Consider the following 24,539-nt stretch of genomic DNA (forward strand, 5'->3'; position numbering starts at 1 on the left):
TGTCTGCAAGTTCCCGGCCAAGTTAAAATGATTAAATAATCCCCACTTAAATCCGCTCTGTAGCTCCAACAACAGCTTGTAGTACTCTAATAAACGTGTTCAGTGGAGTCGAAGGCACGGCCACATCGTTTGGTTGAAGTGTGTCCTCCTTTCGACTGGCACATCACCAGCATGGTTGTTGCGTTTGTGTCTGCTTCCAAGGTTACAATCAAAACAGCCTTTCATAATAAAAGCTTGCTCACAATAAAAGTCCTATTCAGGGCCTGCTGCTGCCTTGACACACTTGTGTGTCGGTGTGAGCAATGATGGTTTTGTGCAGCCTTTAATGGAATGAAGCACTCGATCATCTGTGAATTATAATTACAAAATGAGCTGCTATAATATCAGAGCGCTTGATGTCACCACTTAGTGCTTACAGTGATGCAGTGAAATTGGATCATTTTAGGTTAAGAATAGCAACTTGTGCATTCCAGTCTTCATAATTGGCTAAAGTTAAAGACACCTTTTTCAGGTTTTTGTCCAAGTCAGAGTCTCTTAATCACTTTTATCCTGCAGCATTTTTGGAGTATAATTGTGGCAACATTTGTGAAATTAACAATGATTTCAGTCACTGAGAAGTGGTCATAGCATAGAGTTCATGTGAACAAAATAAACCATTCAGACTTGCTCTGCTACTGCAAAAAAAAAAAAAAACAACACATGGAGGGAAATGTGATAACAGCACAGTTAACTCATTGTTTACACAACACTTTCTGAGCCTGCACTGGCCACAGCTGAGCTTTTATGGTTTCTGATCCTGTGTGTTAAGGCTAATCCGTCCATATACAACAAACTATTAGCTCATTGCATCACTGAGCCGTTCACACTTTAAAAATTCCAATTTGCTTAACAGAAAAATTTTAAAATTAACGTTTCATCAAGATTAATACACAGAGAATGTTTACATTTGAACATCATACAACATTTAAAATTAAATGCCAAAGAACAGTGAAAGTATTTTGAGAAATTTATGTTCCTTATATACAATGTTAGATTAGCAGAAGTTAGCTGTGGCTATCAGGTTTTGAGCTAGCTGAACAATAAACAGGAAGGTTTTTAACTATGATGAAATTATGATAAAAGAGGTGTAGTTAGAAAATTAATGCTGTTTTTAATGTGTAGTTAAATCATTTGGCTAAAAAAATTTATTCTAGGGTTCCATACGCTTCCATCCATTTGCTATACTAACCTCTTACCAGCTTTCACTTTATGGGTCAGAAAGAGCACATGGATAGTAGATGTAATTGTGTGCTTTTTGTAAATATTGAGTAAATTATGTTATTTGTTTGAAAATAAAGTTCAGTTCATGTGTTTCTGGCTATAGTCTTAATTTAGTTCTTTGCTCAAAGTACTTGAGGGTTTTTTCTTTTGTTTAAAAAAACCCACTAAATTATGAGCTCCTTATATCAGTAGTGCATTCACGTTTTGTTAACCTCATGACCTGCGTTAGTTATCACAGTCTGAATAGTTTAAACTCGCAGCAGGGATGTGTTCAACAGCTCCCACAGCTGCGATGCTGTTACGTGTTCAGATGTCTTTAATAACATGTGGCATAGTGAGCTGTCAGAGTAGTTCTGATAAATCTAATTTACCTTTTAATCTTGAGTTGTATTTGCTTAGCTACGCCACAGTGTAGATGAGATAACATGAAGAAAAAAACCATTGTGTAGCAATGACTGAAACGACTATTTATATTTAAATGTGCCATTACTAGAGCTGGGCGATAGAACGATAACGATATGTATCGCGATATAACTTTTACTCGATAGAGAAATTAAACTATCGCGATAGACTTCGCCGCTCTTGTCCTCTTTAAAAAAAAAAAAAAAAAAAAAAAAAAGGTCAGCCGATCCAAATTCAGTAGCGCAGAGCCGAACCAATCACAGCCGCAGCGTCACGTCGCGTGACTTGTTACGTACAGCACAAGTGCCAAGCCGCACGTGTGTTTGTTTGGGAAGCAGCCAGCGGGTAATGGAGGAAATGAGTGTGCCGACTAGAAAAATCAACCGAGCGTGACCAAAGAGAAAACAGATGATGGTTCCAATGCCGGAGAGATTGTCGAACGGAAGAGCCATAGAAGTTCCGTAGTGTGAAGGTATTTCGGCTATTTCAAGTCTGAAAAAAAACAGAGTAGCGTGCACTGTAAATTGTGCCGAAAGCAAGTCTGGAAATACAATAAACTGGTGCATGCCTCACACTGTGCGCCACGTTATTGTTTCGGTGAAATGAATTTCTACAATACTGTTACTGTTAATTCTACTCTCTGCAGTGTTTAAATGCTTACATATACACACAGTTACTGTCCCTCCACACATACGACTCGGTTCTGCTTCTATGCCGCAGCTTTGTTTACTTTTTCCCACCGAGGCTTCTAGACTTCTGATTGGCCAACATTTCTGCACGGTTAGGAATCTAGCGCCACCTGCTGCTTTGGCATGTTCATAGCAGCGTTTTCCTTCATTTCTGCCTTTATGTGTGGACGGATTATTTTTTAAAACGAAAACGGAAAATCTCCGTTTTCAAAAATACCCGTGTACGTGTGGACGTAGCCTCAGTCTCTGACTGGAAGCGCTAATTCGTCATTCGGCTTTTGTCAGACTAAAGTAACTGTTAAAACTGTTTGAAAAGCTCAGCTATACAACAAGGAGAGATTGAGAATTTCCTTTTAGTTCTCAGTTTATTTGATATTGACAAAAGTTAGTCAATTTTGTCTGTTCTTCTGTAAAACAAACTAAGATTTATTTTTAGAATTAATATTTTGTTTCTAAGTGGAATTGACAATTTAGTCTGTTTCGTTTGTTCTATTTTGAAACTTAAACGCTTTAGCGGCTGCCTTTTGTGTAGTTTGCAATATTTGCCTTTATTTATCTGAAAAAGTCTCATGTTCCTTAAGTACATCTACCCTGTTGAACTTATTATGGGAAATAAATATTTAAATAAAAACAAGCTGCTGATTATTTCACATTTTACTTGTGAGCAACGGCACATTTAAATCTTACAAATATAGTTATTTGGCTTATATCGTGATAGATATCGTTATCGCCTGAAATGAAAAAAACATATCGTGATATGAAAAAATCTCATATCGCCCAGCTCTAGCCATTACTATTTTTTTTTCCTTCACCGTGACTTCACTTTTTCATTTCTGCTACTGACTGTAAGACTTTTACATGCTGCGTAGCTTTCTGCTTTGATCCATTATTCTAAAAGACCAGTGATATTAAGAACATTAGTTTGGGGTCACTGGACAAAAATGATGAGATGATGATGCAGCACTAATGATGGGATTTTCTCAGTTTAAATGATATGGAAGTGAAGGTTAAAAAGGGATTCTGCACGATACTAGAAAACCTTTTTTTACAACAAACATCTCTCTTTTTTTTCCCTTTTTTTTTTTTTTTTTTTTTGTTGCAGATGACGTTATTACTTTACGGAGAGAAATTTGCCTAAAAAGTGTTGCAAATGCATACGACATGTCCACAAACGTAAACTAAGACTTACAAATGTGTGCGATGATTTGTGTGTAACTTTTAATGGCCTCACGAGCAAGTGCTTCAATCCACACACAAATACAAAGCAAACTATTTTACAAATGCGTACATCAAAACCTGAAGAAATTCTAATACAGTTTATTAAGTTCAACTCACAAATCCGATAATTGTACCTTATGAAGACCGTTCTGTGCGTCTGTTTCTAAAAACAGACCTAACATCTGTCTTGCTCACTCCAAAACCTTAAATATAAATCGCATAGCACAAATTGCCTACTATGCACAGATCTGTGTCATGCATAGATCCACAAATGTAAGATGGATTCAGTTAACATCTGAGCTTCCACTGCATACATCCCCCCCCAGTAAAGTGGACGTTTGTTTTTCTAAGTAAACAGAACGACTCGTAGCAACAAGAAAACACAGATTTACCAGTTACAGATACTACACAGTAGCCTATAAAGGTTAATATAAGGTTTAAATAATCTGCTGGACGTTCTTCTGCTGGGAAAAGTCAGTCAGTGCTCAGCTGCAGATGGGGGAGCACCGTGGTTGTACATCACTGTGGATCATCCTCTGCAGTGAGTATATGCTAACTAATCTCTGTATATTTTGCATGTAGATATAAGCCAGGTAAAATGGAATAACACTTTGATGTAAATTTTACCATTTTGTGATGAAAACAGGCTGACATCCTGAACATTAGCGTAAAGAGTAACCCTGAACAGGCTACTTTGTCGTGTTTGTAGTTGGTAAATCTGTGTTTTCTAGTAAAGGGGTTACAAACTGTTCTGTTTATTTAGAAAAAGAAACGCACGTATGAACTGGGCCAGATGTCCCAGTATGACACTGGGACAGAATACATCTTGCATTGGTGGATCTATGCGAAGCTGGCAGTGTGAAATTTGTCTCAAAACCCAACATGGGCTTGCGACGTGATCTGTGCGTATCAGGCGAGTGAGAGAGATGTTACATATAGTTTTAGAAACTACTTTTAAACGTTTAAGATTCTGCTCTTTTCAGTGTCAGGCTGACCTGGCTGAATGAAATGTTCCATAGTGTTATTTTCTGTTTCAATCTAAACTATAAAAAAAGACAGCTAGTGCCTTTTTTGTGTGTAGCTGCACTTAATTGTTTAATAGAACATTTACTGAATTAACAAGACAGAAACAAATCTGCAAATATTTTTGTCACATTATTTGGAGTTCGAAATCTGTGTGAGGTTGCAAAGCATTGCCATTGTCAGTTGTGTCTTCTGTAAGTTGGATAACCTAGAAATATTATGAACATATTCAGATAAACTACACCAATCAGACGTCTTGGCCCACTTTCAAAAGGAAGCTGAAAGTTACAGGGCAGACAGTGACACAAGAAATCTCCAAAATAGAGCCTAAAACAGCACAATTTGCATTTATTTTTTTATCTCTCTTCTCAGAAACACATTTGGGATCCCAAAAGATCCTCAAAACATTATACAAAATCTCCAAACATATTTGTTGCACGCTAGGAGAGAACAATTCTGCTACAACTCTACCACATAAAATCTGTGATTTCAGATGTTTAAACATCCTGTGGCAGGTATGTGCCATTTCATTTAATCACCACCTTTACTTATTTTCAAAAGGCAAGCTTTTAGATTTGTATTATAGAAAGTAAACTGCTTTGTTTCTGTTGGCACTTTTCTTTAAGGAAACGCCAACTTCTGGCAGCTACAAACAAATGGCAGTACTCGGAAAAAAGCCAGTCAAATTTCAGGATGTTAACAGGCAGTCAGTCCCACTTGGCATCAGATTTGTGTCTTCTGCTTTCATTGCCAAAGGCTTAGACATACATATTGTTGTTTACCCACACTCAAGAAACTTGACAATAAAAGAAATGCTGTCCCTTTTTACATGGTGGGCACTGGAGCAAAAACACTAAAACACCACTTCGAAGCTTTTCTGTCCAACTACTGACCTTTGAAATTGTGAAACAAAACTAAATGTCATGAATTAAAGCAGCATTTTATTAATCTAGATTACATGTGCAATTAAAACTACCCCATGACACATCACTTCTGGGCTCAGGATGCTAATATACACATTTTTTCAATGCTACTTGATATTTCTTTACTCCTGAAAACAGCTAGATGTTGAATAGCATGCCCTGATCTCCCGAGCACACAAATGTTTAATGGGTCCTAGCCAATCAAGGTTGCTAGGACCCATTTAAATATTTGTGTGCTCAGGTATACTTTTTTCGTTAATTATTTTGATATTTTGATAGATTTTAAATATCCCAGTGGCAGATGTAATTGAGAAGTAGAGCGATAGGAACTCATTGTCACACATATGTTCAGGATGTGTCCAGTTAGCAAAGCAATGAGCAAGTACATTTTTAATTGCTGGAAAAATTGAGAGAAAACAAAAACATTTCTTGTGGAGCGTAACTTTAATGTACTCTCATAAAATGTCATGGGAGATCTAAAGAAGTTGGGAGAAACCACTGGCTGAGTTAGTGTAGAGGAAAGAGAAGCTACTGTATTCATCTGATGAGACATATTTATGTACATTCATGCTTTTGTTTGTTTGATTTCAAAAAGTGCATTTTAAGAGAAAAGTAAAACCAAAAACCTCTGTTGTTGTTTGGGTAGACACCCAGCTACACATATTCAGTGCCCATTTTTCATCCAGCCCATTTTAGTGGAAATATTAATGGGGATCCCTGATATCCTCCATGCCCATAAAACTAAACAGAAGAATTTTTCCACTCGGTCACAAATGTTCAGATGAAACTGCTTCCTCCCCGTTTTTATGTAATGTATTTCATTAATTTAATGAGGCAGGTCAGGCCTTAACTTTGAACTAGTGCAGTGTCTACAGCATTGCTCCGCTTCTTTATTTCATCTGCAAAATCTCTCACACATGCCTGGTCTGCGAAGTATCATTATTCAGGTTTAAGTCGTTCTGACCCCCTGGTTGCTCAGTCATTTAAAATTATGTTCTTGACATAAATCAGATGTTTATATTTTGAAATGTGCTGAAGCTCAAGATAAACTTGCATTTGTGAGAGCAAGAGTTACTCTGTTCTTTTCTGTTCTCAGATGTAGGGTTAAAAAACAGAAGTGGAGTATTTTCTGAGCGTTTTCTGTGTATGATGTTGGGGTCTGAGAGGTAGTTTAGTTGGTGTGTATGGCTTACTGTGTGTTACGTTTAGCCGCTCTATGAAATTTAAGGAGGCCTTAGCTGACCTGCTGGCAGAGACCATTAACGTCAGGTTGCTGCACACCATGGTGAATGGAGTCTGTGTCTTTGTGCCAGGACCCCATACAGCGTTTAGTTAGAAAAGTTCTCTTTGACCAATGGGATAACAACTATGACCACAACTTCAACTCCTTTAAACTTGCCCCTGTGGGAAACTTGCAGAAAGGTGTGTAGACTCCCAAAAGCTAGAGGAGTTTGACAGCATGGGAAGAGCAGCACTTTATCATGCATGGAGTAACACTAGTAGGGTTTTGGGATTTCTGTCTTTGTCTAAAAAGACTTAAGTAGATCTATCTTACCGGACAACCTCAGAGCAGTCTTTGTTAGTAAAATACACTCACTGGCCACTTTGTTGGTTACACCTAGCTAGTACTGGACCAGGACCCCCTTTTGCCTTAATTCTTTATGGCATAGATTCAGCAAGGTGTTGGAAACTGATACTTTGGTCTGTATTGACTCGACAGCATCACACAGTTACTGCATATTTGTTGGCTGTACATCTATGACGCAAATCTCCAGTTCCAACACATCCCAAAGGGGCTCTATTGGTTTGAGATCTGTTAACTATGGAGGCAATCTGAGTACAGTGAAACAAGCTGAGCTTTGTGACATTTTGTCGCTCACTGGATATTTTCTCTTTTTCAGACCCATTCTCTGTTAATCCTAGTAATGGCTGTGTGGGAAAATCCCAGTAGATCAACATTTTCTTAAACATGTTAAAAGTCACCAAAACCATCTTTCTGAGGCCGTTTCATTTATTCTTCAGCAGGTCATCTTGAACATGTCTGCATCCCTAAATGTAGCGAGTTACCTAATCAACCAGAGCCTGGATTGTGAGACAAGCTTTATATGTGGAAATGGTTTAAGGCTTGTTTCTTGTTGCTTTTTTTTTTTCCATTTTGCTCTTGGCTGACTTAGTGCACTAGGTCAGTCTCTGGGGTCCAGTAGAGCAGCGATGGTGTCTGTTTTTGCCTAATTAGCATAGTGCAGAGGCGGATAAAAAAAGAGGCTAATCAAGAGTGAAGGGTTTTGAGGGCTGGGTGCAGTCCTGACTGCCCCTTTAGCTGAAGAGGAATGGAGAACTAAAACTACCAGATTACTAAAGTTATTTAGCTGTATGTATCATATCTTTATGATCAGACATGGATGGATGGATGGATGGATGGATGGATTTGTAGCATCACCATTATCTCTCCAATATATTTCTTTCCTCCATGCCCATTATGGGCTTCTTATCGTATTTACATCATTCCGCTGTTGGCTTTGAGTAGACAACCTGATCCTCTGTATCGGCCCACTGACACAACACTGACCTCTCGCACCGACGAGATGTCTGACTAGAGTCACCTGTCGTTGCAAGAAGCTAAGAGAGATCTTTTAAAATCAGTGTCAGAAAATTGCATCTGCCTTTTCTGTTTCATTTGATTCTCTATACATCTTTGTCAGTCTGGCTCCGCTTCTGTTTCTCTGTCTGGCTCACTCTCTGTCTCATTGTATTTCTGTCTCTCAGCTTGCTGATGCGGGGCGGGCCAGGTCAGTGTGATTCAAGGCTGTAAGCCGGAGGAGGATTGGATCTATTTATAGGCTTGTCTGCTCTGGGCCACACTGACCCAAAGTCTATGTCTCTCTTTTCTGTCTGCCTGTTGAGTTCTGTCAGCCTGCCATTCAGTTAGCTCATCATCAGTTGGTCTACCCTAAAATAGGAAAGTAATGCCTTCCAGAGTTTAACAAGCTCAGTGCCTTTGACAGCAGCAATGTCTTTGAGAGGCTGAAACTTTTTTTTGTTCATTGATCAGCTGATTGACTTGTTTGCAAAAAAAAAAAAAAGAAAGAAAGAAAATCTAAAAAGACAACCTTTAAATGCCCAGTCCAAATTGACAGTTAAGAAATTCAGGTATTTAAATCAGTCTGTTTGATAAATAATTGAGTTAATTACCCAAAATTTGGTTGAATAAAAAAAACCATCTGAATGAAGCAACTGTTTTGTTGTCTTTAATCAAGAACTGTATTTTTTGTTTGTTATTTGTTGAATTTGTCTACCAAAAAATGCTAAAACTGTTTATTTGGATCTGAACCACTTAAATAAATCATTGTATTAAGATGAATGCACTCAGGCAGTAAACTGCATTTATCCTATAGTTTGTGTAAGACGAACACACGAAGTTGCTCGCTGTGCATAAGAACTTGAAGAGGATTAGTCAAGTCCACGTTCCTTCTGTCATTGATTTAGTCCTGTTTATATAGACTGTAAATCATAAAAATCATTTAGTCCCATTCATGCAGACAGTAAATCATAACCAGCAACAGCAATAGAAAGTCTGGAGGATCAGCCAAGAAGTTTAGACTGCATGATTCACTGCTCTTTTGACTGGACTTCTTAAGACTTATATATTGTCAGCAACATTTGTGAGACACCAGGATGTTTTTCTTTTTCTTCATATTGAGCAAAAATGCAAAGGCTGCTTGATCTGCCAACCTTTCTGCCTGCCAAGTAGAGCTGACTGTGGCTGAAGACGTCTGCAGTGCAGAAGACCCCGACACAGCTCAATGACTAGGCCTGAGATGTATTCATTTTCCTAGAAAAGTGTGGTCTCACCAGAGCCCATAAATGTCACAGAGTGAATAGGAATTTGCTGTGAGATAGGGCGCTACGTGAAATGAGGTGTGTGCGTCCAGTATTGACAAAACATGGCAGGAATAGATAAATTAGATATATTAGATTAATATAATGCATAACATAAGGCATAACTCTATAACAGTGTCGACATAACCACAGTGGTGTTAGCATTTTGGCTGCTAGTTAGACTTTTCAAGCTAGAAGTCACCAGAGCGTAGAGTGGGGTCCTGTCAGCTAATACTAGCAAGCTTGGTTAACAAACTGATTTCATAAACTCTGAAAGGCCCTTTCAGACTGGACATGTAATATCGTGTGAATATTTCGTGCATTAGAAATATTTTCACCTATTCTTATTGTAACTTCACTACATGAATTTGCAGCATTTACTTTTTCAAACCAAGTTTGATTTTTTCGGATGTTTTGGATTCGACTAAACAGATCTGACTGTATTTAGTAACAGGTGTGCTCATAGCTCAAATTCCGCAACTGTGCTGAATATGGAATGACACTGAAACAGTAAAATGATACTGTTTTACCTCAGACACACAGCTAAACACTGCTTCAGCTAACTCGACTCTCTGAAATGATTTCTCTACCTCCCCAGGTGTGGTCCCAGCTCTGCTAACATGACCTAAAACTGCCCCACTGACATCCTGAAATATGTACGAAATTGACCGTGATACAGCTCTAACTCCTAGATCAAACCATAATATTCTTGCTGCTCCTATGTTCTCGTGAGAGTTGGATGAACCCAGAATCTCTGTTTCTTCCTTTTGTCGTTTTGGAACATCAGGATCAGCTCATCGTCACTTCATGTCAGCTTTGTTTTTTTCTACATTCCGTTTTTTGAGGAGAAATGTTCGGCAAAAACGCAACACGTTCTGTGTTTTTACAGGTTATACATGAAGTTCAGATCTGTAAAATTACACAACCCGTTCAGTGTGTAAAAGTCTTTATAGTGCCACCCACAATCACAGATACCTGGTTATTAAGCTGACTAATGCTAACAGACTAATTATATACCATAATTTTACTCAACAAGACTCCGAAGCACTTGGAAGTTAAGAACAACACATCAAGCTATGTCATTTGTCAGATAATGGCAATAAAATCTTCAAAAAAACACCAGTACCACAAACAGTTTCATTAGTGCTGTCAACGTTAACCTCGTTAAAATGACGTTAACGCCATAACTGCATTAACGCAGCAAATCTCCGTTAACGAGTTACTGCGGATCGCCTTGTGCGTGGGGCTGGATGGCGTCAACGGGTTAATGAGCTAACCGCGCTAATGCGTTGACGCCGTGCAGGTTGTCCTTTTCTAGGACTTGGCATGAGAGTTTATTGACTCACTTTTTGAAGGGACTGGCTTCATATTTCCTTAGGGTTTTACTTGAGGGATACCAGGTGGGCAAAGGATATGTAGAAACTTAGGTGGACACATTGTGATCCAGACTGATTGCTAAATATCTGTCATAGCTTCTGTTAACCTTGCCGGCTTCACAGTTGGCTGAGCACAGGACAATATTCTGATTTCTATTTGATTATTAATGCTTGAATTTCAGAATGATTGCTTGTAGACCCAACGTTAACATACATTGGATGAAATGTAGCTGTTGAGCCTTACCAAATGCTGCCAAACATTTTAGATTTAAGATCTTCCACCTTCACATGCACTCCTTTACAGGAATAAATATGTCTGTGATTCAGGACACACCCTGTGGCATTTAGGTTGTTTGTTTCAGGACAATAAAATTAGAGCATCCAAAAGTGGTCTGTGTGGATTTAGGCTGTGTTGTTTTGCATGCTGGTTTGTGCACAATAAGGAAACAAGGCTGAGAGCTATGCTTTTAGTTGTGCTCACAGCACTCTTTTCATTGACTTGACTGTAACTTTGCTAAAGGCTTCAAATGGAATTGTGAGGTTGTCTAATGGCTTTGTCGAGTCAAAAAATGTGTGTAACAACAGCCCATACACACAGATACTCCCTCATACATTACACTACTTAGAGGAAGTGTAAGGATACAGTGAGAAACAAAAGGTGAAGGTAGAACGTTGTTTTCGTGGTCTCTGTTTTCCCTTTCACAGTTCATCATGTTGAAGTATAGAAAGCTGGATGTCTTGCACCAAGAACCTACTGTTAGTATGTATCAGCTTTAGAAACATAGTACCTGCCCGTGGGTGTTTTTTGGGCTGAAGTTGTTTCACATGAAGAGTCTAATCAGGGGTTCATCCCACTAATATCTGTGGTTAGGAAGCAGGTTGTCATGTTTGCTCGAATCATCTGATGAAGAACAATTGTGATGTATTGTTGACTGAGGATGAAGGATCCCTGACAGTCTTGACGGAGCTGCTAACTGACATCTTGAGTACTTACATATTTTATGATTATGTATTTACTTATGATGTGCATGCTGTAAATAAATGGACTTCTACTTGGAATATATTTGTTAAGAGTTTGAAGATAGAACAAAAAGTCAGAATCAAAATGTTTGCCGGCTAGCCATGTTGTTTACTCTCATTATTGCATCTATTAAAGCATTATCTGTATTCTGCCATGTGAGTGGAAGATAATTGATGTACATGGTTCATGGGGTTTGGATCGTTCTTCAAGAAGTTAATGTATGCTGAAAGATGACATCTATTCTGTCTATCCATTCATCCACTCCCCCTGTCTGTTTGGAGCTTCTAGATGAGAGAGTAATAAGCAGAGGGCTGGCTGGATAAATGAATATGATGATGTGCTGCACTGTCAGGCATCACTCAGTCCAATTGGGCTAAGTGCTGTGTGCTCTTCACTTTGGAGCAGACAGTGTGATATCATACCATCTCTCTGGGAAGCAGTCGAAAGGGTGGGCTTGCATATGTAAGAGGGTGGGGATGGTAAACTCTGGGGGTTTGACTTGATGGTGGAACAAACATGCACAAAACATGCACACAACTTCTTCCTCCATATATGATTCATCATTAGGGCCTGTGCCAGTGAGTGCCAATGTGGTATTTTTTTCTCTTTGTGTTAATTTCATAGAAAAAACAGCATGTGCAGAAAATTGATATTTTTAACGTAACAGTGTTCAGAATTGTTTAACGCTTTCTAGTCTGTACAAGGACTGCTTCATTTATCATTAAAACTCAACTGTAACTGTTTTTGTTGTCTTTTGTTAATATAGAGTTGTTTATTTGGTTAACTTTTGTGTCTGTGGCGGCTTGGGACTTGTGGAAAACAGTCGCTTTCACCTCATGTTTCTTATGGATTTCACTGTACTGCATTTTTGTCTGTTTATGTTGGTATATCATATCATAAGTGAAGTATATCGTATCATGGGCTGTGAAGTGATTCAAACCTCTATAACATATTGTATCTATAAAACTGAACAACTCTTATTTCTGAAGTTAGTTTTTTACTCTGAGCTGCAAAAGGCTGATGGGATATTACCATCAGCCCTTTGCGTGGGTGGGCAGACAGCGTGGCAACCAAGTTTAAGAATGAGATAACTCAAGAATGTGGTGAGGTAAGATTTTGAATTTGATAGCAATGCTGTAGCTGCATCTACTAAAAATCTCAGATGATTTACAATCTCAGTGACCCTGACCTCAAGGTAAAGGGTAGAGGTCAAGTTTTCAGAATCTTATAACACAAATTGAGAACAGTGTCACCTAGATCTTCAAAATGATACCGTAGGTGAATCTGCTATGAGACTGAGGGATAGTACTGGTGGCCACCAGTATTTTTCAACTTCCTGGTTTTTGTAACTCTGCTGTTTTAAAACTGTTGTTGTTGTTGTTGTTGCTACAGACATGTCTGAATGTATCCCTACTCATAGAGTCGCTTTTGTTAGACTCATGGGAAACTTTTTTTGGTGTGATTGCAAATTGTCTTTCAAACATACGGAGTAAAACACAACATATGGTTAATAGAGACTTTGTTCCAAGGCTGGCTAGTTATTAGTGTAGTTGCACATGTCTTGAAAGACATTTTCTTACTTCTACAATGGTTCCATTTTTAAACTATGTGTCACTGCGCAGAATTAAACACACTATGTATATGTTTTTTCCCATTTAGAAATACCAGATTTAGAGAGTTAATTCTCTAAATTTTAGGTCGGTTGTTCAACTTTCAGCACCTGTATAACAGCCCATCTGTCTTATTTCTAATGACTTACTAGCTGGTCCTGTTGGTTCTAGAAAAAGCCTACAGTTACCTTTCTGTCAGTCACTTTCTTTTCTATAAAATTTGTCTTTTTGACACCAACTCTTCTCACATTTTTTTTGTTTTTTGCTGATACTCCTCAGTCAGTTTGCAGTGTTTCTAAGCAGACTGGGTGCCAAGCTTGTCTGCCATCACAAGCGTAATAAAGTCGTCATATCAGGCCAGGATCGAAAAATAGTCCTATTTTTGCAAGCAGATCCAACTTCTAAGAATACAACCAGCCAAAATAGCCCATTATGGCTTTGAGAAGAAGGTTGTGGAATGTCTGTAGACTGCTTTGATATTTTCTTTTTCTCTGAAAATGCTGGACTTATCAAACCTTTTGTGTCTGTGAAGCCTAAGCAAAAAGCATAGATATTGAACTGAACAGGACAGGTATACACTGTGTATGCTGTGCAGAGATATGTAGGAGAAGCACTACAGCTGACTGGCTTGCTGTTTCAGAGTTTTGGGGTTAAATGTAGGGTACTGTTACATCCCTTACTGTATCTTCCTGTAGTATCTTGTTGCTGATGAGTGCAACAGATTTCACCGGAAATTCATAACTTCGGACCTGTGTGCAATTAAGGAAGAAGAGACAAAGGTTACAGCTTTAAATTATCAAATAACCTGAAACAATTCTCACTTTTTTATTTTTATTTAAGCAAGTTAATGTTCATAGGTCTGCAAAAACTTTGAAAATACGAACTGTTTAAAATGTACAGAACGAGTCATCTGGCCACCCATTTCTCAGTACTTGGGGTTACATTTAAACACTGTTATTAACATTCAGAGGGAATTAAAAAGTTGTATTTTTTATTTCAAATAATATTAGCTTTCAACAAGGATATTGAAGTATTACTGCTGTCATTTGTGTCTTGCTGTGAGTGCCAAGTCAAATATAGAAGTGTAATTTGATTTCATAATATTTTGTAGGCACACAAGACCACAAATTATGTATTTACATGGTAGCCACTGAATTGTTTTTCCACTGACTCTACAGTCCCCTCTGTGTTTGCTGTGGAGGAAGGAAGTATTTCCTATTCACTTTTCCTGTAAGTGTTTTTCCAGCCTGTTCTGAGATTTGATCCAACTGAAGCCTTCTCTGACCTCTGAGGTACCTCCACCCTATGAGCTTAGCTCACTGATTACAGCTTTTTGTTTGGTAAAAGTGTGGGGATTTCTGAGTGTGAACATGCCAGCTGGCACAGCTGATTGACAGTTTTGCCACCAAATCTGCTAATGACTGAAAGTTTACACTATGCTTTCACCTATAGTTCTAGTATATTAATGATTGCTTCAGTTTTCTCACTAATTGGGGTTGAACTTGTCATATTCTCTTGACAGTATTAACAAGAATCTTTTGTTGTCTTCTTAGGTTTTCTCCTGTCTGTCGTTGTGTTCCTCTTTTTCTCCCTTTTTCTTTCTTTTTTCATCTTAGATGTGTCACTCATTGCAGAAAAGTAAGTTAAATAAAATGGAAGCCGGTCCTTGTTTCCATCAGCTACCTTTATAAAAATATGGTGTATTTGAGGACATGAGATAATTACCCATGACATAACAGTACAACTATTTCCTCAACTACAACTGTCTTTGCTGCTTTCAATCTTAGAGACTTTAATACATTAACATGTCACCTTTGATTGGCTTGTACCATTTTTTTTTTTATTATTATATTATGACATGCAACAAACATCAGCATTGAATTTGCAGTTACATACCCACTGTGTATAATAGGCACAGACAGAGTGTTATTTATTTTAATTTTATCTTTTGTGTCCTACCTACATCATGCTATGTGGTGCAGTGGTGTTGTGTAACAAACCAGTGGCTCTTTGTGCAGTGCAATGCAGGAAATGTAATTAGTCTGTATCGCACCTCCAAATCTTTATCTTTATAAGGACTCACAGATCTCCTGTTACAGTTTTAACTAACGTTGACTGTTACTAAGATCAGTATCAGTAGTATTTATAGTATGTGATGACTTTTCATATGTTTTGACATTTTAACATTCAAAAATTCATTTTATTAAAATAAAAATGTGCGTCGAATAAAGGGAGATGAAAATACATTAATAGTAGACGACAAGAGAGCTTCTTGATTTTTTCACCAAACCATTTACTTTGACACAGCGTGAATGCATACACATAGTGTTCCACTGCGAATGATGCGTGCTACAGCAGATATCAGTATGTTTACTCATTCTGGCTCTATCAACATGTACACAGGTATTTTGGAAAATATGTGTAATTTTAGATGCATTATGGCCTTTTGTTCATGGGTAAACCACATTTTAAGTAACTGGAAATTACCTTAAAAAAACTCTTTCCACAGTGAGGATTTTTCATCTGCTAATTTATAACACATGTATTGCTTCAGCATGGCATTAATTACTTCCTTGATATGTTTTTGTGTTTTCATGTTGTGGAGACATAACAAAACTGGAAAATTCCTATTTTTAAAAAATACCTAAGATGTTCCAACACCTCCCAAAGCTTTGGCTGGACAATGATTAGGACAGTCTACCATGACTGACTGGCCGGTAGACCAGAGCATGTCACCTCAAGGTTTTTTCTTTATTTAGTGCATAGATTTACACTCACCATCGCATTTTTTTTTTTTTTTTTTTTTTTTTTTAGTAAATCCAGCTAGTACTGGGTTAGACTTCCTTTTGCTTTCAGGAAGTCTAACCTGGTACTCCCTAATTCTTCATAACATAGATTCATCATGGAGCTGGAAACATTTCCCAGAGATTTGGTGCATATTGATACGATGGCGTCACTACAGATTGATTGGGTGCACATCCATGATGCACTACATTCCATAGGTGCTCTATTGGATTGAGATCTAGTCTGTGGACGCCTTGTGAGTACAGTGAATTAATGTTCAAAGTCTGAGATGGTTTGAGCTTTGTGACAGTGGTGTGTTTTTGTAATCTAATGTTGTTGGATATTGGTGAGTACAGAAAATAGGATAATTACTCAACTATTGCACCCATTCTGGCCTTCTTCAACGTTCAATGCGTTGTTCATTCAGAGATGCTCTTCTGCATGCCTTGGTTCTAACAAGTGATTATTTTTGTCACTATTTCTCAGTTTCAGATCATTCTCTGTAAACCCTAGAAATTTTGTGTGAAAAAGTCTCAGTAGTAGTAGTTTCTAAAACACTCAGACCTATCTTTCTGGCAAAACAACAATGTCATGTTTAAAGACACCTAAATTGTATCTACTGTATCTGTGCAACCAGTCTGCCTGAAAAATGCAGCTGCATACACACACATAAAAAAAAAAACAGCTTAAAACTCATATTTTTAAACTTGCTTTTGGTTGATTTTTGTTTTTATGTTCGACTTAAATTTCAGCCGGTTGTATGGACCGTGCTTGCCCTCCTAAATGCATTAAGTTGTTGAACAGATGTTTACAGTGAAGTGCCTGGTGAATGTATATTGATAGCCATATAAGTTGGGCAGAACAAGTGGTGTTCACAACAGGAGCCATACTTCTGCTTAGAGTTGTACATATCTGTAGCTTTTATGATAGAAAACCAATAACACATTTTTGTTTCCAATTGGGTTTATTTGATGTGTTTATGTAGCGTGTATAGTACAATGTTAGTTTTCCCCCGATACTAAATTCAAAGGTTTTCAAAAGGTTTACAAAAAAAGCAGTAAGGAATTGGTGACTGTGATTTTCAGCTTCAGTGAAAAAAAGATATTGTCAGACAATATAAAGATATATCAAGAAGATAATCTATTATGCAATTACAAAATGATGGTCAAACTAATATTTTTGGGATAAGGGATGTCCAATGTCTCTAACCCTCTGTTGCGAACTCGAACCAAAACACATAGGCGCACACACAGAGGTCTGTGCACCCAAGTAAGCACTCCATCTGTCCACTGAGACCAGCAGCTGGTTGGTGGCAGGAAAGCCCAACATAAACCTGACCTCTTAGACCCCGCAACAGGACATGCCATCCATTGTATCTACTGTATCTGTGCAACCAATCTGCCTGAAACATGCAGCTGCATACACACACATGCATGGACATCCTCCCCTTGCCATTAGAATCATTATCTGGACACTGATTGTATTAAGGGCAGACCCACAAGACTAATTTCACTAAGTGCAAAAAGCTTGTGCTTATTTTGTGTATGTCTCTGTGTGTGTACACTATACAGCTGTTTGTCTGCTTGTGTAATCATGCATTAGTTTACGGTCTCTGTTTTGGCCTCTTACATCATCGGGCTCTGCTACTATGAAGTGTTTTGCTGTCGTCTCCAGTTCAAGTTGATTGATTTTGGTCAAGTTTAGATGAAGAAAAATGATTGTTCTCAGTGGAGTGGGAGGAGCAGGAGAGATTGGAGAGAAAAAAAATGAAGTATGTTTATATGTTTGTGTGTAACCAGTTCAGAGTTGAAAGAACATTTTTAATCAAGTTGCGAAGTCGCTGGTGCAGGCAGTTCTGAAGTCCTACCAAACAAGATATCAACTTTTAATGTTTGCGAAAATCTGTTGTTTAGAAAAAGAAATAAATCATTTATTAGCACTTAAATTGTGAACACATGTTAAAAAGTTCTGCAGAAAAAGCTGTTTTCAAAGCGTGCTTTTGGAGAAGTGATGTTGAACACGGCCTGCAGTCAGTTGAGTGAATGTTATGGCTCCTCTTTTTTTGTGTACTTCAGCATTACGCCGTTCTGTGTCCACTTACTCAGTGGATTTTGAGAAAGGGGTCTGTTCTGCATGCTGGACAAAAACAAAGTGACTTCTCCTCCTGGTACTATTACTGAGTGTTTACCATTTCCTCTCTGCTCTTCTCTATCCTCAGATCACCAGAAATTGGAGCGGGAGGCGAGGATCTGTCGCCTGCTGAAACATCCGAACATAGGTGAGTGACCTTTGGGAGCCAAGAGATTAAATGATTAGTGACACAGCTGTGATAATGCAGATGTTTCATGAAAACATCTGTAGAAATTTGAACAAAACAAAAGCTACAGCTTTTTTTTGTTTTTTTTGTTTCAGTTTTATTCAGACCAGAGATCAGAGTAGATCAACATTTAATGCTGTTGTATTTAATACAGTGTGTTACTTAAATAGGCCGTACATCGTCATTTGCTACAGAGATTTTGCCCTTAAGAATAACTGTAAGTGTGCTGTAAAAGTTACGTGTGAGTAAATGCTTAACTGCTTTGATTGTTAGGCATCATCCCAGCTAATTTGAGGCTGTTAACTGGACCTCTTCATCATGTTTGTGTTTTTGGTGCTCATAAATTAGCACCTTGAGGTAACTTTTGTTGTGATTTGGTGTTACATATAGTTGAATTGGATTGAACTGAATATTAGCACCCTTTAGCAGCTGTCGGTGTCTCAATGTTTATTTGAGTAACGGTTAAATGGGTACAGTCAGATACAAATAATGGACCTTAATGCAACAGCCCTGTAATAAATTCTGTCTTTCAGATCTTGTCGTGAGCACTTTTGGATAAATAGTTCTAGAAACAGTTCTCAGTTCACCTTCATTAACATCTTAGAAGCTTCAGTTTGTGAACATGTGTTTTGATAATCATATTCAAGCCATTCCTATCAGGGAGGATGGGCTTAAGAACAGAAAACGTGTTACAGCCATATTCACTTCTGGTTTTTCAGGGGCTTTTTGCTTTATACCTATACTTCATCACGTGAAACATGCTCAGTTGCTTACAGATCAGATTTGGCCAATATGAATGTGAAAACCAACAGTTTCCCTGAAAGCTGAAACCTTGTGGTTGCCCAGTTTTGTTTTGTTTTTTATATAGAACCAAAACAGCAAGAACAACTGCACCAAAGTTGGGTTTCATTTCAGTGTTGTTCAGTTTAATAATAACTTTGAAGCAAATGGCCCCAGGTGATATGCAAATCAGCCAGTTACCTGGCCTGTCGCTGTGTGGGATATTTGCATGGTGCAACTGGCCAGCAGCCAACAAGACAAAGTGAGTCTGAACGCCAACACATGCTCAGTCAGCTGGTCGCACTAATGCGCTCAGCGCTGTTTACTTTGTGTACTGTGCGTCATTGTTTTGTGTATGTGACACTGAATAGTTAATGGCCACTAGATATTTCCCTCAAAATTACCACCAAGTAAACAGAGAGCAAAGACACTAAAAATAGTTCTTTATTTGATCCTTACACTGAAGCTTGCAAAAAGAAAAACTGTATTACTACTTAATTTGCAAGCTTGATGGTCTTGGTGCGGTATCAAAGTTGTGCTTTTGGTAAAACATCCTCGTTTCTGAAGAAAGAAGTTTAGCCAATCTGCATACGGTACAGTAATCAGCCAAAAAAAAGGGATATAGTAGTATCAAACTAATTATAAATAATGAAACAGGGAGCAGGTCTCTTAGTGTTTGTATCCAAAAGGCTGTTTGTTTGTTGCCAATCTGCCAGGCAGCACTGTGACTACATACTGTACCGTCTCATCATTTCAGATAGGCGCCCGGTGCTCCGGGAAGACTGAGACACCTTCTATCACTGACCTTGTGTGTGTTTGCAAAGCCATAATAATATTGTCATTTCACTGTGTATGTTCTCCTGGCTTTGTTCCCAAGCTAGCAATTAATAACTTTCATTATTATCATTTTTATTAAACAAAATGAAAAAATAAAAGAAGTTTGCTGACTGTCTTGTCAGGATTTGAATGCTTTCCTTGGGATTTATTTAAATATATGAGCATGTCTGTTTAGCCATGCATGAGTCCCTGAGCAGTTTCTACTTTGACCCACTGCTGATGGAAAAAGTTGTAAAACAGGCATCATTGACTCAGGTGAAGACTTGTTGGGTAACAGGCCTTTTAGCCTGTCAGTATGAAAAATGGCACCTTCTGCTGACTTACCTGACTTATGAAACTGATCATGGTGGCTCATATTACTACAGGTGTTACTGCATGGTGCTGCAGTACCTGTATCTTTGGCATAATGAGGCCCCAACCTTTTATTTTATTCTTCGTCTAATACAGTTTTTACTATCTTCTATAGCGTCTCAGTGATGTGTAGAGGCTTTCTGAGCCAAGTTTAGTTGATTAAGGACATTATGAAATAACGATCTACTACTCAGTTTCTAGAACCAAAATTTCCTAAAGACATCGAGAATTTTTGTAGATTAGCCTACCTCTTTACAAACCTATATCTGCATACCCAGGCCTACAGGGCACCCTCTTTTAATTTACTTTAATCTCCATTTACACAGGCCTACACCAGTAAGTGATTTGTGGCAAGCCAAAATCATTATAAACTTCAGGAACTGGTAAATGACTGAAATTCATGTTTTTGTCCACTAGGTGTTTAGCATTGGGAATCACATTTTTGACCAGAGGGTCACAAACTGGTTTCTAGACCTTTTTGACTCGGCTTATAGTTGTTATACAGGGTGGGCCATTTATATGGATACACCGTAATAACATGGAAATGGTTGGTGATATTAAAGTCCTGTTTGTGGCACATTAGTATATGTGAGGGGGCAAACTCCTCAGAAGTCGGCCATCTTGGATACAACTTTTGTTTTGTCAATAGGAAGAGGGCCATGTGACACATCAAACTTATTGGTAATGTCACAAGAAAAACAACGATGTGCTTGTTTTCAATGCAACTTTATTCTTTCATGAGTTATTTACAGGTTTCTGACCGCTTATAGAATGTGTTCAATGTGCTGCCCATTGTGTTGGATTGTCAATGCAACCCTCTTCTCCCACTCTTCACACACTGATAGCAACACCGCAGGAGAAATGCCAGCACAGGCATCCAGTATCCGTAGTTTCAGGTGCTGCACATCTCGTATCTTCACACCATAGACAATTGCCTTCAGATGAGCCCAAAGATAAAAGTCTAAGGGGGTCAGATCGGGAGACCTTGGGGGCCGTTCAACTGGCCCACGACGACCAATCCACTTTCCAGGAAACTGTTCATCTAGGAATGCTCGGACCTGGCACCCATAATGTGGTGGTGCACCATCTTGCTGGAAAAACTCAGGGAACGTGCCAGCTTCAGTGCATAAAGAGGGAAACACATCATCATGTAGCAATTTCAAATATCCAGTGGCCTTGAGGTTTCCATTGATGAAGAATGGACCCATTATCGTTGTACCCCATATACAGTACCACACCAAACCATCACTTTTGTTGGTCCAACAGTCCTGGAGGGATCCATCCAATGTGGGTTAGTGTCAGACCAATAGCGGTGGTTTTGTTTGTTAACGTCACCATTCACATAAATGTTTGCCTTTGTGAGTAGCTAATATCTGCCGAAGGGATGTTTGACTAATGCCACTCTCCAGTGACATGCGGCGAGTGCTACGCTGTGGACTCTTGCTGAATGAAGCTAGGACAGCCACTGATGTTTCTTCATTAGTGAGTTTTCTTGCGTCCACATTTTGGCAAATCCAACACTGAACCAGTTTCATGAAACAGTTTGCTGACTGTAGCATGGGAGATGGGTGGTCTCGTAGGGTGTCTTGCATTGAAATCTGCTGCAATGACCCGGTTACTGCGTTCACCAGATATCAACACGATTTCGATCCGCTCCTCACGTGTTAACCTCTTCGACATGTCAATGGCTGTGATCAACTAACAAGCCTGAAGTGACTGCACGCAACCTCCAACCTAAACACCTAAAGTTGATTTGCAGATTTTTATTTGATGGCTCTTTCTGTTTCTTTGTGTGTTTCTCTCCCTCACTAGTACGACTGCATGACAGCATCGCAGAGGAAGGCTTCCATTACCTTGTCTTTGACCTGTGAGTGAATCACAGTACAAACACACACATTACCAGTTCAGGCCTTTCTTCCTCTGTTGATCAATTTTTGTTTATTGTCTAGAGGTAATGACTCCAACTTTACAAAAAGAACTCACTTTTTCTCATGTGTTAGTCCACAAATAGCAGTTAATTGGGGTAAAAATGGAAAAAAAAGACAAACTGATCTTTAAAAAGCATGTTTTGGTGATATTGTCTGCAGTATGCTTGTTTTCCATCTGTGCTGGGGATCTTCACTCAGAAATAAACACAAAATACAAAGTTTCTATTTTTCATGTATGTTTCCGCAGAGTCACTGGAGGCGAGCTGTTTGAGGACATTGTCGCCAGAGAGTACTACAGTGAAGCAGATGCCAGGTACACTAAGTTAGCACAAAATTGATTTTTGTGCCTTTTTGTTTTTGGTTGCTGTGAACTCTCATAAAATGTTTTGCGATTTGAATCTGTGTTAATGTACTTTGTGCTGTAGCAGCAGAACCATTGCTTTCTGGCACAACCTGTATACACTTTATTTTGGACCAAGTGACTCAGTGCTTTTAAATTTCATTAATAAACAATGACAAAGCTGTCCTCTGAGTTTAAAACTTATTTTTAGTTTGTTGTCCGAAGTTGAGGTTTGTTTTTTTGCATTACCTACATGCCTAAGCGCTTAACCATGATGTAAAAGCTTTTAATCAGTTAGATAATGACTTAAATAGCAGAATTAAAAAAATATGTCAAAACTTGCAATAGAGAATGCGAAAGGCAATCAATAGAGTTAAGGTAAGTACAAGAGGAAAATAGTACAATAGGCATTATACTAGATTAGGCTGAAGATAAAATAGGCTCAGTAACACATGAAAAATAATAAATATCATATATGTGTATGAGGAAGCTGGGTAGGGACAGAATAAATGGCGGGATAAATTTTAAGTCCTGTTGTGCTCTAATTTGGACACTCTTGATTCTCTCTCGCAGAGAGACGACAATACTCCCTAAATCTGTCTCCCCCTCCCGCTGTTGTCCCTTACTTCACCTTTACTAAATGCCAAGCTCAATTTATTTTAAGAGAAATAATAGCAACTTTAACTGAGCCGAAAGAATTGTAGATATGCATGCTGAGGACAAGCTTACATAAGACTCCCCCCTCACACCCTGCCCACATTTCTTTCGTCATGTTCATTTACTTAAAAAATGCACCACATACTTCTTCTTGCACCACTTATCCTCTGCTCCAAGTACACGGGAATGTTGCTCAAAGATTGCAGGTACATTTATAAATCTTACATGGCTCATGGGGGGTTCATAAATAAATCAGGTGTTTAGCTTAGTGTAATGTGGGGCTTTAGTCAGCCAAATTGTTGGTTGACTGAACTGTTACCTTCTAATCAGTTGATCTGTTGCTGGGGTAGGTTTGATTATGCACTTAATCTCTAGTTTGACTATCTGTCACAATGTGTTGAGTACACTCTACCTTCTAGCCTTTTTAGCCTGATCTAATTATAAAGAAATATAAAAAGCTAGAATATAAAATCATTTAAACAGTGTTATTTTAAGCAAATATAACCACAGACTCTGAGCCATTTTTTCCATTTAGATTGGAGAGTTTAGATCCTTGGATGAACTATTGACATCATGGCTGGATACAGTTTACTTTTTAAAATAGTAACAAGACCAAACAACAGTTTCGATGTGTTCACACATACAGAAAGCCTAAAACCTTACCTTGCTGCTAGTTAAGTGCTTTATAGTTTTGCGTTCATCATCATCTCACAGGAAAAACCTCAGTAAATGCAAACATTTTAAGCTGTTAGTCGCTCATAGGATTGGGCATCTACAGTCATGTGAACAGGCAGGTGTTTTTCATTTGGAGTCTTTTCCTCAGCTATTGAAAATAATGAATCAGGCCAAAAACTGTCAATGCTGCACTTTTCTCTTTGAGAGTATACCCTTGTATATCCAAATAATAATAATTTTTTATTGACTTGGGTTTTTGCGCCTTTGTTAGATAGCACAGTAAAGAGAGACCGGAAGGCAGGGAGAAAGAGGAAGACATGCAGCAAAAAGCCACTGGTCAGAATCAAACTACTGCATTCAGCCTTGCGGCATATGACTGAGACTACAGCCTCAGTGTCAAAATGAGCAACAGGAAATGATTTTGTGTTGCCCATCAACCACTAGAATGTTGCAAATTTGGTGAAAAAGA

At 38.4% G+C, this 24,539-nt stretch overlaps 1 protein-coding gene across 26 annotated transcripts in view; it reads left to right on the forward strand.

Moving 5' to 3' along the window:
• Positions 1 to 24,539, forward strand: part of camk2g2 (calcium/calmodulin-dependent protein kinase (CaM kinase) II gamma 2) — a 79,025-nt gene that overhangs the window by 20,086 nt on the left and 34,400 nt on the right. For all 26 annotated transcript variants that reach the window (XM_085296343.1, XM_085296344.1, XM_085296345.1 and 23 more), the window contains exons 3-5: positions 18,404 to 18,463; positions 22,283 to 22,337; positions 22,646 to 22,711. In XM_085296343.1, coding sequence (XP_085152469.1) covers positions 18,404 to 18,463; positions 22,283 to 22,337; positions 22,646 to 22,711 — 181 coding nt within the window. The remainder of the gene's footprint in view (positions 1 to 18,403; positions 18,464 to 22,282; positions 22,338 to 22,645; positions 22,712 to 24,539) is intronic.

Source organism: Mchenga conophoros, linkage group LG13, assembly GCF_057382185.1.
Source record: "Mchenga conophoros isolate Kocher_MC1m ecotype Shallow Benthic linkage group LG13, M_conophoros_male_GT1.1, whole genome shotgun sequence".
Taxonomy (NCBI): domain Eukaryota; kingdom Metazoa; phylum Chordata; class Actinopteri; order Cichliformes; family Cichlidae; genus Mchenga; species Mchenga conophoros.